The 17,169-nt window shown below is 41.3% G+C and overlaps 1 protein-coding gene across 1 annotated transcript in view; it reads right to left on the reverse strand.

Annotated features, from left to right (window-relative positions):
• Window positions 1-7,646: 7,646 nt before the first annotated feature.
• The window catches only part of atp10d (ATPase phospholipid transporting 10D), a gene marked incomplete at its 5' end in the record, with an annotated part of 50,184 nt that continues 40,661 nt past the window's right edge, over window positions 7,647-17,169 (reverse strand). Inside the window, 6 exons of the mRNA XM_083907793.1 lie at window positions 7,647-11,845; window positions 13,090-13,277; window positions 14,506-14,610; window positions 14,775-14,855; window positions 15,708-15,908; window positions 16,906-17,031. Coding sequence (XP_083763919.1) covers window positions 11,653-11,845; window positions 13,090-13,277; window positions 14,506-14,610; window positions 14,775-14,855; window positions 15,708-15,908; window positions 16,906-17,031 — 894 coding nt within the window. The remainder of the gene's footprint in view (window positions 11,846-13,089; window positions 13,278-14,505; window positions 14,611-14,774; window positions 14,856-15,707; window positions 15,909-16,905; window positions 17,032-17,169) is intronic.

A 17,169-nucleotide genomic window follows, 5' to 3' on the forward strand; every position in this document is an offset into this window, starting at 1 on the left:
TCCACTTCAAAGCCATGAACTCCAGTCTGTGAGCTGGATATTTCCGTTGTGACGCACTGAGAGTCTTGCTCGCAAAAGCAACAGGTCTGGCTTTGGACTCTCCCCGTGGCACTTGAGACAGCACCGCTCCAAGGCCACCCAAAGACGCATCAACCGACAGGATAAATGGTTGATCAAAATCCGGGTGGGCCAGCACAACACATTCCAACAGCATGGTCTTAAACTGGTCAAAAGCAGTTCCACATTCCGTTGACCAGTCTGCAGGGGTAAGCTTACGATAGGCACCTAGAGGCTTCCTATCCTTTGCTGACCGCCCGCGTCTCTTCTGTCCAGCTGTAAGTGCGAACAAAGGCTTTGGGATGGAAGAACAGTTCGGGATGAAATGCTGGTAATAAAACACCATGCCAAGGAATGATTTGATTCTCCGGAGAGAAGGTGTACACTCATCGTCTCCCATGAGATCTCGTGCTGTCATTTTGGTGATGACCTCCACTTTGGCAGGATCGACAGCTACACCCTCACCGTTAATGACATGGCCAAGGAACGCGACTTGTTTTTGAAGCAGATGGCACTTTTTAGGGGCCAATTTCAAGTTGTTCTCTCGCAATCTCTGGAACACTGTGCGGAGTCTGGACAAGGCCTCATCCTCTGATGGCGCAAAAACAAAAAGATCGTCAAGATAACACAGAAGTTTTGTGAAGTTCATGTCCCCAAAGATCCCAATCATCATCCTCATGAATGACGCTGGACTGTTACACAGTCCCTGTGGCATGCGATTATATACATGCAGCCCAATGGGGGTTGTGAAAGCTGTGTACTTCTTGTCGTCTTCATGCATCGGGATGTTGAAGAAGCCAGAAGTAAGATCCATTGTGTTAAAGAGGCAATTGCCACCAAGCGCAGCCAAACAGTCAGACTGGTGTGGCAAGGGATGGGCATCCTTCAAAGTTCGGGCATTCAGCCACCTGAAATCAGTGCAAATCCTCAACCCACCATCTTTCTTCCACACAATCACCAGTGGCGAGGCATACTCACTTGAGGACTTCCTAATGATTCCTTTTTCCTCCATATCAGTAAGAGCCTGTCTTAACTTCTGATAGTGGGCAGGAGGGACTCGCCTGTATGGCAAGCGAAAAGGGTGTTCATCAGTGAGATGAATACGGTGTGTGTAGCCCTTGACCTCACCACAGTCCAGTGAGTGCTTGGAGAAAATGTCTTCATATTCATTTAGTAGCTGTGTGAGCCGAGACTTACAGTCTTCACTGAGCTGACATAAGTCTATGTCGATGTCACTTAGACCCAACTCTGACAGGCTTTCAGCAGATTGTTCACCAAGATAAGCACTGGGTGAGGTATTGATTTGCTGTTTTAGTGTGCCAGGTGTTTGTTTCTCCATTCGAGATTGCTGTACCTCAATGTCAGGTTGTACGTTGTCCGTGACTGGTTGTTTTACAGAAGATACATGTAGACCCTGAAAAGCATCTAGATCATCAATTGCCAAGCTTGGGAACACATCAGCCAATTTGCAATTTCTCCGCAGTGTGATAGCTTTGTCAGATGGGTTCACAACTGTCATCGGCACCCATCTATCACCCCACAGAGGCGTGACAAGACGACCCACTAGAACACCTCGTGGCATGACTCTGGAGTTGGTTGGTTCTACGACAACTGTGCTTCCAGGCGACATCGGCACATTAGCAGGGAGTCTGCCCCAAACTAAGTGTTCATGTCTGGGCAGGAGTGTCACTGCTTGGGTGAGCTTAACAGTGCCTATTTTGTCAGGAACCTCACTCCCTTTCCAGCGCTCGACATTGGTGAACATCGATAAAAAAAGCTCAACGTCAGGGTCAGACTGATGCCCAGATCTGGATGCTACGTCCCAATAGTCGATATCACCCTTCAGAACACGAATCACATGTTTGATGATATTTGAGCCCAAGATGAGATCGTCACGTTGGCCAGGTACAACTCAGCGAACACCGTATAACTGCATTTCTAATTCATAAAAACCCTCAGGTCTAGTCTGCAGACCACCACAGCCAATCAAAACGATATTTTCTTCAGGGTGTTGCTTCTCAGGCAAAACTCCAGCAGCACTGAGTTTGTCCACCGCATATTCGCTGATGCTACACGCCATAGAGCCAGAGTCTAACATGCCTCTAAGTTGCACACTGATTGACATGACAGGAGCATAAAACAACTCACTGAAGGCTTCAATCTTCTGAGCGGCCTGAATGATTACTTGGGTCCCCTTAGGTGCTTTGGCGCAACAGTCCTCATATAAATGAGCTAGGTCATGTGCATCAGAGAGGGACTCATTCACAATACCCACACCGTCCCCCCTCTGGTGTGGGTTCTCTAGTTTAAATGTTGATTCTGTCCACCAGCGTTGTTGGCAGGCTGAGAGCGGCGCTGATCGGTCTGAGCAAGGCAGTCCTTCTTCCAGTGACCAGGCGATAAGGACTTTAAACATCTATTCTCTCGCTTGCAGTGAGACAACGTGGAATGATCAGAAGCCCCACAGACCCTGCACATCTTTTGAAAGGAGCGAAGCACCGTGCCCTGAGCCCCGAGGTTAGCTGGCACTTGTATATTCTGTGTAACCAGTCGGTCTAACAAACTCACTAAACTCCTCATGCAGTCATTGTCAATACTCGCAGCAGTCACGGGTACCGGAGATGCCGCCAACGACACCGTGGTGCTCGAGGCTGGTGCATTGTCAGCTATAGGCTCATAACGCTGGGAATGGACTCTGTGCTCGACTGTGCTCGGCTGAAGTGGGCTAACAGCTGCAGCTCGAGTTTTCTTTTCCTGCATGTGCTCATCGAGCCTCTCTTGGATCTCACATGCCGACCATTTCTCTGCAGACTTGAACTTGAAAACACTTGCAAGAGACTGGTCTGGGCAGTGTTTGATGAACATCATACTGACCTCATGGCCAGGGTCATCAATGCTTCGGCCTTGTCTTTTCAGACATTCATCTGCTACATCGACTGTTTTGTTTAGCCTTATCCAATATCCCATAGCATCTTCACCTGGCATGGGCAGAGTATTGTAAAAGTCTGCCAGTGGCATGCTTGAGTATGTCAATTTACTAAAGTGCTGTTTCAGGATATCAAAAATTACATGGGGATTTGCAGTATGGTTAATAGATGTGTTGTTACGCAGCTTTATTCTCACCACATCCCCTGCTTTGCACATAAGCCTTGCCAGAATTTCTTGTGACTGCTCATGAACTGGAATAGCTCGCTTTCTTAAGTACAGAGTCATAAGACTCTCCCACTCATGAACTGTGAATTTGTCTGAGCTATCACCCCTGAATATGGTAGGTTCCTTTGCATCTGACTGCATGACAACCTTGACGTTAGGCAACGTCATCTCTAAGGGCTGCACAGGAGTAGTGATGTTGTGTGCACTCCAGTCAGACTGCATCTTAGCTGTAATGGATTCACCTAGCTTTTCAGCCAATTGTGTAATTAAATCTGAGTAGATAAACAAGAAGTACACCAACAACAGACCCAGGTAATCACACCAAACAGCAATCAATTGTCATTTTCAAATTAAACACCCTCCAAGACACTGTTATATCGTTATAAAGTCCAAGGAAATACCTGACTCCAGTAACAGGTGAGTGAATGCAGCGTCCCACGGTGAACGAACTGACGTCGATCTTCAGACCAATCCTTGAAAGGTCACGGCACCATTGTAACGGGTGTGCATCGTCTTTTAAAGTTTCTCATCAGATTGAATGCGCATCCGTTAACCTCTTGTATATTCTGCGTTGTGTTCTGTTGTGCTGAATGAAGAAAGGACCCGGACCACGACTAGTTACTGGTTGCTCCTGTAGACTAGCACATGGAAACGTGTCTACTTTAAATCATGTAAAAACTCTGCTAACAAAGTTTATACATGAGTGACACATTAACTACATATTCACAACCTAAAACTAACATTTATACATGCTTAAAACACAACTTGCATGATCTAAAACCCTAAATAAATGTTGAAATGTGACGAGCAAAACAATACATTACCTCCTCTCAGGGCGCGAACTGAGAGAAGCACTGAAATGACGTCACAAGACCTGCGACCTCATAAAGCGACAGTACAGGTATTAACACTATGGTCTGAATACAATACCCAGGTATACAAATAACAATAAAACACATCTTGAACAAATATTTATCTATATTCATCAGGATTTGGTGACATTTCAAACATGAAAATAAAGATATTATTTCAACCCGGTTACACATGTAAATGTTGCATTAATGTTTATATATTTGTTTCAATCACTGAATGAAGCCTGTCATATTTAAGGGAAGAGTCAGGACCTTAAATCACTTTTAATCAGTTTGTCATTTAAACCAGTGTGAGCAGAGATCGCGAGGCATTGTTGGCACGGGGCGGGAGAGCGAGCGAGTGCGAGAGAGTGAAGTCTGCGCTCTTGGACATTAGTTCATTTAGTTATTTTTGTGTAGGTAATATGTTGTGAAATATGTATAAACTTAAATAAACTACATCTACAGGTAGTTATGTCTCGTTGTATTAGTTTGTCCTGTTATTGACATCATGCTGTCATCACCTGACAGTCTGGCTGATTGAAAGCCCTCAGATGCAGCGGATGCAAATACTATGAGAATATATTCGAATAGCTGTGTTTTTTAGAGGGAATATTCAAATATAATTTTTGAGCAATTTTGACAGCCCAAGTAAACATGTCTGAGAATATCAAGAATGCATTAAGTAAAGGTCAGCACCCTTCACATCAGCAGGTAACACAGGGAATTTTTATAAAAGATGTTGATTTGCACAGTCAAAGTTCTGTATTTTGACTGTAATTGTCTTTGCATTCCGATTCCTCACTTCATTAGAATCATAGCTCTTCTTTGTAAACAGCATCAGTTTCTGGGGCCATGTGAACCTGTACTAGTGTTGAGTTATTCTACAGTATTCATGACAGTAAAATAGACCATTAATCTACTGCAGTAATTATGTTCTCAACCAGTAGAAAATACTGTGAACACCTGATTATGCATGAAAAAAAAATACCGTCATATACCGTGATATTATACTTTTGGACATACCGCCCAGCCCCTAATATATAGGTATAAGTTAATACAAGGCAGTCAGAGTGTCACGATCCATTCCACTTTCCACATTTCTGCTTTTAGTTTGTTTTGTCCTTTGCTGCTCCCTGGTGTCTGTTTTCTCTCTCAGCAGGGGGCGTGGTTGACCCAGTTCTTCAGATGACACCAGAGATGACTCCACCTGCGCAGCTCCTGCCCAGCTGTTCCTGATCAGCGATCAAGCGGACTTGTAAGGCGGGGCTGCGCACATCTCTGGTGTTAGATCCATGTTTTCACGCCGCTGGTAAAGACGTACACTTACCAAGCTTGTAGAAACCGTGACTGCAACCTGGTTACTTACCTGAACCTTCCTCTCAGGTCTCCACGTCTCCTGCTGCTGAGAACAACACCGACTTTCCTGCGGATTCCATTCTTCCGGGATCGCTTCCACCTGTTGTGTCTCCAGCTTGCTCGTCATCTCCATTCCCACACGAAGCAGCCGCTTCGCCACAGACTCTCTTGGACTTGGAACACAAGACAGACTGTGTTGCCACGAGAGAGCTGTAGTGGATCCTGGCTCAGTTGTATTCGTTCACTTTAACTTACCTTCGTGTGGTCATTTCCTATGTCGCTTGTAAACATCTGGTAGTTAATAAAAGAATACTTTTACTTACCTGCCTCTGTCCTGTCTGCATTCGGGTCCTCCTATTATAATCCCTACGTTTCCTTTAACGGAAACGTAACACAGCGTCAGTGATGTTCATTGAACTACAGTAATTTATACAAGCAGGAGCATATACTGTTGATAAAAATTATACAGATATCGACTTATAGAATAATAATAATAATAATAATAATAATGGTGATGATTTGTATGGTAATAACAATAATTGCCTCAAAACCATTGAAATGATACTCCACTTTGACGGTACACCTGAAACCTTTAAGCTGTTTTCAAATGAGCAAAATGTACGGTCACATTACAGGCTCTGACATGTTCACTCTTAACTGTATGTCAGGTGTAATTTACTGTAACAGGCTCTCAATACCATCATGTGTTGAGAGCCCCTTGGCATTCTGTATCACAGTATGGTTTGGGACCTGAGACCAACAGGAAGAGGCTTCAGGGTGTAATCAAAGCAACACTGAAGATTGTTGGGTTCCCTCTCACCTTGTGTCACACTCCAGTGACACAAGGTGACCTTTTCCACTTGACTTCTGTCTAAAAGTGCATTTGTCAAATGAAAATGACTTACTTAATTACTGAACTGATCACAACACAATATTACCAATTGGAAGAGTTTATAACAGAGGGAACAAAACTGAACTTGAGCGTGAATAAGAAAACCCTTAATTAAATAATAAAAACATTCAATAATTACTATGCATCTAAAGATATATATTATTACGTTACTTCCATAGATGTGCATCAGATGACCTGTCATGAGCCAGTTTACATACTATAGATCCATTTCTCAACATATTTGTATTCCAAATCATACAGGGTTATAGGCTATAAGACAAAACATAATAAATCCCTGGGTGGCTGCGGGCGCCACCTTGTGGCTAAACATCGACGCTGAATAAATCAGCACGCTTTTATTTTGAAGTTTTTACACTTAACTTCCGCTTCCGGTCTGTCAGCCGCCGTCTCGAGAATTAAGGAACGAAAAACAAAAAAAAGGAATTTGCAAATTAACATTAATATAATTTGGGCCGTTATTTTGTTTTGTTTCTTTCGTTTTTCCGTATTTTGGTTGAATACGAAACAAGGAAATAGGGGCGCTGTTTCCGTTTTTTCATATTTTGGTTCAATACGAAACAAGGAAATTTCCATGCTCTCTTTTGTTGGTATTGTGAAAAAAACGGATTATACTTTAGTACCTGGAACCTTTTCCCTGATTACAGGGTGGTGCCCCTAAATTTTTTTCAATTAAATATCAGTGAATTTGTACTTTTATTTTTATCAATCAAATTATTGCCACTATTGTTGATCCCCAATGTAATTGGTGCCCCATGTGAGGCTTTAAGAAAATTAATAACATAATTAATTATCAAAATTAGTTAATCATTCATATTCACATTTTCTCACCAATTACAACGTTAGATCCTAACACCATGATGTTGACCAATCATTGTTTCAGGTCACAGGTGGTGCACTAAACAGTAAAATGTAGCAGTGAGGGTCAGGGCTCTTTCTTACCCCAAAGTCGTAAGCTCATCGCTTGTGTCGGAGTACGCTTGACTGTAGAAGCTCATGTCTTAAACAAACATGATGATTGAAGCACTGCACAAGTGAAAGTTCTGAAAGAGGAAATATGCCTTACTAATCAACAGCTGTGCTCTCTCTCTCTGCATTTCTGCTTATAATGAAAGCTCTGTATCTCCGTGATGTCAGTGCAATCTTCATGCTTCCTGCAGGACAGTCACCAGGCAAGAAAAAAACAGATTCTAACAAGCACTGCTGTTGGAACAATTTTCATTACATGACACTGACACATATAAAGTGAGACAGACTGCACAGTGCCTGAACATTGTTTTATTATTATTATTGCAATATTTGAAACAACTCTGTACAGTCATAGCTGGTAATTTACACCACAGTCAACAGACAACAGTCTCAAGTGCACCTAGTGATGGTAAAGTCACTGCAGTTTATTGAAATGTGTGTTTCTGACACCTCATATAATCTGGTCAATAAATTAGAGCTGTTATAAGTCGAAAATCAGCATTCGACCTGTCACAGGTCAAACTGTCAAGAGAAATATTAAAGACGCCAAGGACAGAAGAGTCACTTAATGTTATTATTATGCACAGTGAGGCCATCTTAACTGCACATGTCTTTGTATGAGGTACTGAAACATAGTGACCTCATTATAAGTAAAAGCATGGCTGCCAGCACAGATACAAACAAAAACAAAAAAAACAATTAAAAGCCACTTAAGAAAGGCTGAGCTAATAAAATCTACACCTGCATCAGTCTTCAATATTTTAAGAATATGTTATATGTACCACTGTACCTCTATTAGACAGGCATTTCCAATTGGAATCAGTGGGTTTTGTCGTTTGTAAACCACTCAGTTTACACCATAGAACACAGGATTTGTTGATCCACTGCTGTCTCTAACATAGCATTTAGTGATGCAAACTTACCAGAACAAAGCAGCAGGAGACAGCAATACAGGTCAGTCTTTTGTTCAAACTGGCAGTCATGTTTTCAGTGAGTGTAAATGTCTGTGTTTGAGGCTGGATCTTGGTGCACACAGCACAGTACCTCATACCACTACAATTAAACCTTTAGTATTACTTTACCCCATTGAGCGATCTGCCACATACCAGTGGTCCTGGAAAATGGCCAAATTTGATAACCTGGGGTGGGGAGTGGTGGGCCGATTTGGGAGGGGAGGGCTGAGAGGGCTGTCCTTCAAGAAAATCAACCAATGGGCAGTGTTTCGTGTCTCAAATACTGTTGCAAATAAAAATAATTTATAATATAATTTTTCTGATTAAATTATGACAGCCCCGGGCCGGCGTCGGCCCACCAGGCATTGCCTGGTACACCAGATCGACAGTCCATGCTTTTGCTATATTATCATGAAAAAAATACTAAAGTGTAACCCAATGCACATTTCAATTGACTCTAGCATTTGCTTGGTGAACTGAAATGAATGGAAAACAATGACGGCACACACAGATACCTCATGCATTTGAAATCTGTAAAATGTTAAAGAAACATGTACCTTTGGAGGTAAATCTTACAAAACACAGCATCATTGCCAAGGTCTGTATTGTTGGTTTTTGAAACACTTTTTCTCTTATTTGTTCAAATCCCACATGCTGATATATCATTAGGTATATATATTTTATAAAAACTTGAGTCTGTAATAAACAATAATTTTCCTTCAGACCCCATGGAATAATTTGTTGGCATCCCTGTCTATCACTATCCCACCTGCACTGTTTATGAGTGAGTCATAGAAAATCCACATTTGCATTGCAAGACTATAGCTTCCATTGTTCTGGGGGCAGGAACTTGGATGAGAGGGTCATAGTCTCAACATTTTCTATTTATTTTATATATTATTATATTTTTATATATTATATTATTATATTTATTTATTTATATTATTTTCATGTCACTGGATCATTTGTGTTTGCCCGTGTTGCACAACCCCCAGATACTTAACGATACTTACACCAGTGTTAAAGCAAGAGCTAACAAATGGCACTTTTCCACTACTTTTCCCGGCACACCTTGCCTCGGCACGGCACGGCATGGCTCGACTCTACATGGTTTGCTGTGCCAGACTCAGTCACAGTCACTGAAATGAAATATGGCAGAAAGGGTTGTGATACGACTTGCCGCTAGTGATTGTAACTTTCGGCTGTGCTGTCGCTAAATTCAGCAGACTCCTCTTTACAGTGTTGAGAGTTTAGACATTTCCTGACGAAATGTTGGAAATGAATGCATTTTATCAGGATTTTCAAGTCTTTTAAACTGATCTACAGTCGTTTGGTTTGATTCTTGTGTTGGACGTCACGCCCATGACTCTTTCGTGACGATACTCAGTGGACGGCAGTCTGTTGGCGTCACGTATAGTATCGGCTCAGCTCGCTTGGAACCTCACAACAGCAGGTACTAAAAAAGTACCAGGTACCATAGGTAATGGAAAAGCAAAAAAAATCAGGATTTCAGTTGTGTGACCATGCCACTAGAGCACTTAACTTTAACCTGCAGCACAGCTAAAAACACTTAAGTTTTATTTAATTTTTTATTTCCTCTTAATCAGAGGACCAAATATTAACAATACAAAAACAGCTCAGGTTTGCTTTTTTGCTCTGCGATGAGTATTGTCATGTCATGTATGTTACACATGTAAACTGCAGTCTTTGGTGATGGCTCAATAGGTTTCAATATGGAGAATCATCATTACAGCTGATCTTGTGTTACTGTAATGATGACATAAATAGACAAAATAAGATTAGCCAGTTAATTCATCAACTCTTGCAGTAGGCAGCAACGCACCTACTGCAAGAGTTGATTGTTGAGTTTCAGCCTCAGTTTGGGTTCACAACTCTCTGTCCTGGGGCCTGTTTCACAAAGCAGGTTCAACAAACTCTGAGTCTAACCCTGAACTCTGAGTTGATCTACTCTGAGATAGAAAACTCTGAGTTTTCGGTTTCAGAACAGCTCATTTGAGTTAGTTTGTTCAACTCGGAGTAGTTTCACCTCGAGTTAAGCACGTGCACCACAAGTATAAAAAGACAGCATGAATGGGGCCCCGTTTCGACGAGTCACCATGACAACGGGGAAGCGGAGGGTGACGTTCTTCACCCACTGGAGTTGGAAATATTAATGCGCTCATACGGTGAATTTGAGAAACTTCTTAGAAGGAAATGTAACCGCAGCAAAAGAGAGGGAGACGGCGTCGTTTAAATGTCGTCCTTTGCACGATCACAATAATATTACAGGGGAAAACTGCTTGAGTTGTAGACTATTCATTTATTTCATTTAGGTGTAATCCCGTGGGGGAGAAGCACAGTTGGCAGCAGTTTAAGATGAAACATAAAACATTGTTCAAACAGGTAAAACCTCGGTATAATCTCATGGGATTACCTCATTTTGATCATGTTTTACATTGTGTTAATAAGTAAATATTAAGTGGCTGTTTGACTGTACAGTTGTTTTATCCCCAACATAATGATGTTTTCACACATAAATGACTTCTCATTTATATCATGGTCAAGTGCTCTGCATCTCCGATGTTCTATAAAAAACTCCCCTTTGTAAAAAAAAAAAAAAAAAAACGCAGCGCAACACAATTTCTGCTGTGATGTGAGAGCATGACTTTAGTTGGTAATGTTGGAAATGTAAGGACGGATTAGGTTGTGTATGTAAATGATGAACTGTGACGTGAAAATAGTCTTCACCTAATATAACTTCTAATGTTGCAGAACTATACTACGCCAAAACTCGCCTGCTGACTGAATGAATGAGGAAATCAAATACCGTGTGTGTCTGAAAGAGGGCGGAGACAGAGAAACTCAAGGGTTGTTGAAGAAAACCTGCCAGCGAGCAGGTTAGGTTCACAGCGTATGTTGCCAGGGTAACTCACTCAGAGTTAAGCTGAACTGGCTTTTTGAAACCGAAAAACCAGAGTTTCCCTCATTTCAGGGTTAACAGACTCAGAGTTTTCACTAAACCTGCTTTGTGAAACAGGCCCCTGAGCTCAGACAGACACAAACATTTTATGTGCAAACAGATGAACCAAGGAATCCCTATCCCTGAAACGCTCATACTGTCTGACTTAATTTACACTGTTGCAAGCTTTTTCACTCCCAGTAGACACCACATAAATATGTTCACGTCCTCACTCTGTGCACAGCTCAGGATACTGTAAACACACTGTAAACATGTCTGTGTTGTTGTTGTCAGTTCGTCATAGGGTCATAATAAGTCAAGATTGCAGATCCTGTATCTGTGATCTAATACTCCAAAAAAGGTGCCAACTTGGCAGACATACAGTAGATTAATGTGGATGAGCTAATCCCTGCCAGTCATTTGAGTGTATGTGGAGGGAGGTCAGGACACAACTGAGGCCGCACTGGCCTCCAGACCAGGGTTGTCAACACACACAGACTGCCTGTTGTCTTTGTAGTGGCTCCGGTTCCAGTGCTGCATTCTCTGCTGGTGCTCCTCTGACACCTTGTCCAAGTGAGAGGAATTCAGGGCGACAGAGCAGTGAACAGTGTTGTGTACAGCTTGAAACAACATCCTGCAGAGATGAACACACATCACAAAGAGTATAAAAAAGGCTTTGCCATTAATCTGAATTCCTGTGTCACTCGCTCATCTCTGAATGTATGTCTCCATATGCATCAGTGTTGGGAAAGTTACTTTAAAATATTACATAATACTCATTACTTGTGTTTCAAAGTAATAAATTATGTTACAATATGACTTTCTTTGTAAAGTAATCTGTTATGTTACTTCTCTGTTTGATGGCACGTGGGAACACCAGGGGAGGCTGAGGTTTGGTTCACGACTAATACTCCGGAGCTACATTTAGTCCAGAATATACGGTAATTAGATGTGAGAAGACATTGCTGACTGAATTTGTCACAGATGTGAATGGCACACGGATCAACACATTCTGCATCCATCTGTGATCGAAGCCATAAGAGCAGGGTTGAGCAAACTTTTTTTGAGGAGGGCCCGATTTAATACTGTGAGGATTACTGGGGGCCTTTTACTGTAAAATCAATGGAGGGCCATGATTGGCCCGTGAGCCAGACTTTGGACATATCTGGCTTAATATCTGCGGCAACACACAACCAAAGCTCTGATGGCACATTTACTTCCATTTCAGCAGGATGTGATGTGATGTGCGCTACAGTCCGCTTTAAATGTAATATTACAAAACTTTTGTAAGGCTTTATATTACTTTGTTACAACAAAAAAATATATTATTATACATATTACTGTTACCCCAACAAGCATGTGCGGACAGAGGGGAAAAACATTAGGTTTTTTGATACTGAAGGACTTCATTACATCACTAAGTTATTACATCTGTGTCCTAAGCTTAAAAAGAGCCGTAGCTGGCAACCTTTGTGAATCTTGTGTCCACCCTGGAATAATATTTGAACCTCTCAACATCCCAAAACATCCCTTAACCTCTGTATGTTTTGGACTGGGAGGGACCTGGAGGAAACCCATGCACACATGGGGAGACAAACTTCCTGCTGTGAAACAGTGCTAAGCCAATACATCGCTATGTGATTACTTGGTGAAATATGGGATGAACTCAGGCACAGTGATTTTTTTTTTTGTCACACAATTATCGAAGAGCAAAGCTGGGGTCATCTCAGCGGACGTAACAGAAACACATCCCCACTAACTCTTTGGTGAAAAACACCTGATCTTGCTGTGTTTTTCAAGCATTTTAGATGCTGCATATAAACGGCCCTACTTGTGAATATGAACAGGCAGTGTGTGTTTGTTTGTATTTGTGTGTACCTGGGTAACAGTGCTGTCACAGTAGTGATTGCACATATGATGAAGAAGAGAGGCTGGGACATTTGGAGAGTTTCTACTCCAACAGGGTTGGTGGGGGGGCTGCAGGTCACACAGTACCCACTGAAGAGCAGCACAAAGCCAAAGTAGGAGCCACCGCTGAGCAACAGCACCAAGACATGAATCCACGTCTGCAAAACAATATCTTTTTACTACATGACACACACAATACAGTATATACGTATTGGAAATGGCATGCCTCTGTGCTCAAGTCTTTTCTTCTCACTCTCCTCATTATTAGGTGGTCACTATATATCTATCTATATGCATACTACCGGTAAAAGTTTTAGAACACACCAATTTTTCCATTATATTTATATATGTGTATATATATATATATATATATGTGTATATATATACATACATACATACATACATATACATATATATATATAAAGTGCTCCTATCACTGGGACCACAGTTGTCTTTACTCCCCACAACCTCTATCTCCTCTCTCTGCCCTTGGTATTTCTCAAGATTCTCGTGTTCTTTCTTTTTGATGTTGCTTGGGATTGTCATATCTATCACTAGTGCTCTCTTTTGCTGCTTATTGACAACTAATATGTCTGATTGATTAGCCAGCACCAGTTTGTCTGTCTGGATCTGGTCACATATGATCTTAGTGCCATCATACTTGACCAGATACTTGTCCTTGCAGGCATTATGTCAGCAGGGTATCTTATTAGATAGATATTGATGGTTCATTAGGACGAGAACCAGAGAATTTGTGTTTTCTAGAAGGCAAGGTAAAAGCAAGTCATAAATATGAAAGCCCAAGACCATTAAGAGCTTTAAAAAACAATAATGTGGATTCAAGGCACAGTGCTGCATATACAATTCTGGCATAAATTGTTCTTTATAAGCATATGACACTCTAAATGAAGATAAGATAAACCCACCAGGTTTTGAAACTCATGATTATTTAATTCTCATATTATTATGATAAAAAATTACCAATTAAAATATTCGGACCGAATAAAATAATTCGCCGAGCTACCTGTCTGTCATCTCTGTATCACTGACAGAGCAGTGTTGGAAACGTGGCAAATCTAAATCTGCCAACTTTTTGTGGTGTTTGGAGACTCTCACGTGCAGTTGCTGTGCTCAAGCAGCGTGTGTTACTGGGATCCCAAAGCACAGTAACTTCTGTAGTCCCAGGCTACAGTCAGAGCAGTGCGGACAACCTCAGCACTCTGTGTCCAGGCTGCTAATGAATCGCACATGCCTATAGCCGCTGCCATTCCGCCCTGGATGGTGGGACTTTGAGGGAGGCGGAGGTGTTCATGTTCAAATTTTTTCTAAGTGCAATGAGACATGCAAGAAAGGTAAGTATAGCTTTAAATGTTTTGAGTGTCTGACCAGAGTGTGACTCTCCAGGACTTGGTGCAGCAGGGTGATGAGCAGAGCTGAGGTATTGATAGGAGATCCAAATGACAGGACTCCAACATCTGATCCTGTCAGTGCCTGGAACAAACATTACAACAATCTCACAGTCAGACAAGTACAGCATCTAATAATTATTATGATTTAAACCAGAGCCATTTGAGAAAATATATACCAGTTGAGTGAACATACCAGCAATAAAGAAACTATTAGCAGTGTTGAGTGATTGGATACAGTTTACTTACAAAGTAAGGTATAAAAAAGCAGATAAGGCTTTGGTAAAACGCATCCAGGACTGTGATCCAGAACATGTAGGGAAGATGGAGCTGCAGACAAATAGGAATAATGCATCAGTGACCATGGCTGCAGTCACATGTTAGTGCCACTGACTTCACACTTACTCCTTAGTTGCTCAAACAGATGATGGTCTAATGTGTAATATTTAGGAAGGTTAAAAGAGTCACAAAAAACAGACAACTGAAACACCTGTACTGCCAAGGCTTAAACAATTCCCCCCTGGGGATTAATAAAGTATTCTGACGTTTCACAATGGTAATATTTTTTTTTCTGTCTGTATTTTCTCTATTTTGTTAGAATCCTGGACTGTAATGAGACACTTGTAGCTGCTCTCCTCTTCCTCCACCTGGACCTTACAATGTGACTAATTGTACCTGTAAATTACTGTAAAATTTTTGTCCATTTGTTGTTCTTTTTACACATCTTCATAGCTAGTTGGTGGGACTGCGAGGAAAGTAATTTAATTTGCCTTTGAGGAAATTACATAAAAATCTTGAAGCCATGAAATGTGTAACAGAACTTTATTGCACCACGTTATCTCTGTCTCTTCTGATGTAACTGCATATCATTGCACACAGAGGTGAGGAACATCTGCTGCACAGAAGTACTGAAAAAGTATCTAACATTTTGCCCACTAGTAGTAAGTAAGTAGTTCTCAGCAGGGGCTGAAGTGTTTTGTGAAATTCTAGTGATTCATAGATGGGGAAAGCAAAGCAAATTTGAGTTTCTGTTCTACCCCATGTTTAAATGATGTCAAAAATAATGATATTAAATAAAACATTAGTAAACTGTATTAACAGAACAGAATGATACACAGATTAATCTGTCTGTCTACCACGTCAGCTGGGATTGACTCCAGCTGTGTGTTTGTGTGTGGTCACCTCAGAGGTGTGTGAATCCTGGTAGAGCTCAGGAACTGCCATCAGAGTGTCTGCAGGCAAGTCTCTGTCTAGAATGCCATAGATGAGAGGAGGAATGGAGGTGAAGAGCAGGTTGAAGAAGATCAGCACCCAGGCATTGGTCATCACACTCCCAGAAAAGCCACAGAAGAACTGATACCAGAACAGCAGATTCACATACATCTGCAGACACACATAGAGTAAGTCAGCAGTGTGCCAAAACTAACACCTGAAAAGGGATAGCTGTCATGAGGTAGGGATAGTCACATACTCATACATAGAAAAACATGGCTGCCAGTGGAAGGAAAACAGATTTTAGTCACTTGATAAAAGGCTCACCTAATATGTTTGCCATGATATGCCAAACTGAAAGGGTGCGAAACTGAAGTGTCTGAGCCTCACACTCTCCTACACCAAAGTCCATCGAGGAAAATCTGTGTTTTTAGCTCACAGGGACACAGGAGCTGCTGGTCTTCTGCTGCCTTGTTTGGTAAGTAAATGTGCCACTGTGTGTCACTGAGGTTAATCTGAGTTAAAGACTTCAAACATCAAAGTCACAAAATATCACCTTTCAGCTTACTGATGGATTCACAACACCTGTTTACTATGATGTAAAACTGCTGATTTTTTTTATGGACTTTGGTATGGGGAGCAAGCAATTTAAAAAGTGACCCAAATTTCAGCTTCCTTATGGAAACGTCTAATGTCAAGATAAAGTGACAAATATTCTTAAGATTTTGTGGATGAAGATTTTGTTAGACGATTCCCTATGGAGAGAATTGTGTTCCAGTATTATTCAATCAAACAGAATAGATTTGAAACCAAAAAAGAGATTTGAGAGCAAAAAAGAGTAAGTGGCAATCAAACATTTTACTTGCAAACATTAGTTTTGATTGAAGTTGAAGAAATATGATCTCTCGTACTTTTTCTTTCAATTGCAACCTGATCTGTTTCGATCGCAAAAGAAAGTGTGATTGCCACTGATTGAATAATACAGGAACACAATTCTCTCCTTAATTCCCTTGTGTGACCGTTTTTTTCATATGTTCCTTATGTTCTAGCAGTCATGTTTTTGCTGAGAGCTTACTCTCTCTAAGACACAGACTATGTGTTGGTGTCTTATATTAACCACACTTAAGAAAATCAAATACTTGAAAAGAACAGGTAAGATAATTCTCACCACATTTTTGTAGATGAAGTAGAGGATCATGTTTGCAAGACGAGAGTAACACCAGTGACCATGAACTAGCAGCAGCTTGCTGAGGTGTTTAAATCTGGAGACAGCAAAGTCACTGGACATCACAGCCTGGGGACCAATACACAACTGATGACATGACATGTTCTGGCTGCCTCACACAGAAAAGATGAGTCGAGAATTGATATGACAATGACACTGGTTAATAGTTACTCCAGTGGCTGATGTCACATAACCAAGGTAACATAC

The sequence above is a fragment of the Microchirus variegatus genome (genome assembly GCF_963457635.1).
Source record: "Microchirus variegatus genome assembly, chromosome: 21".
In the NCBI taxonomy this organism is placed as follows: Eukaryota; Metazoa; Chordata; class Actinopteri; order Pleuronectiformes; family Soleidae; genus Microchirus; species Microchirus variegatus.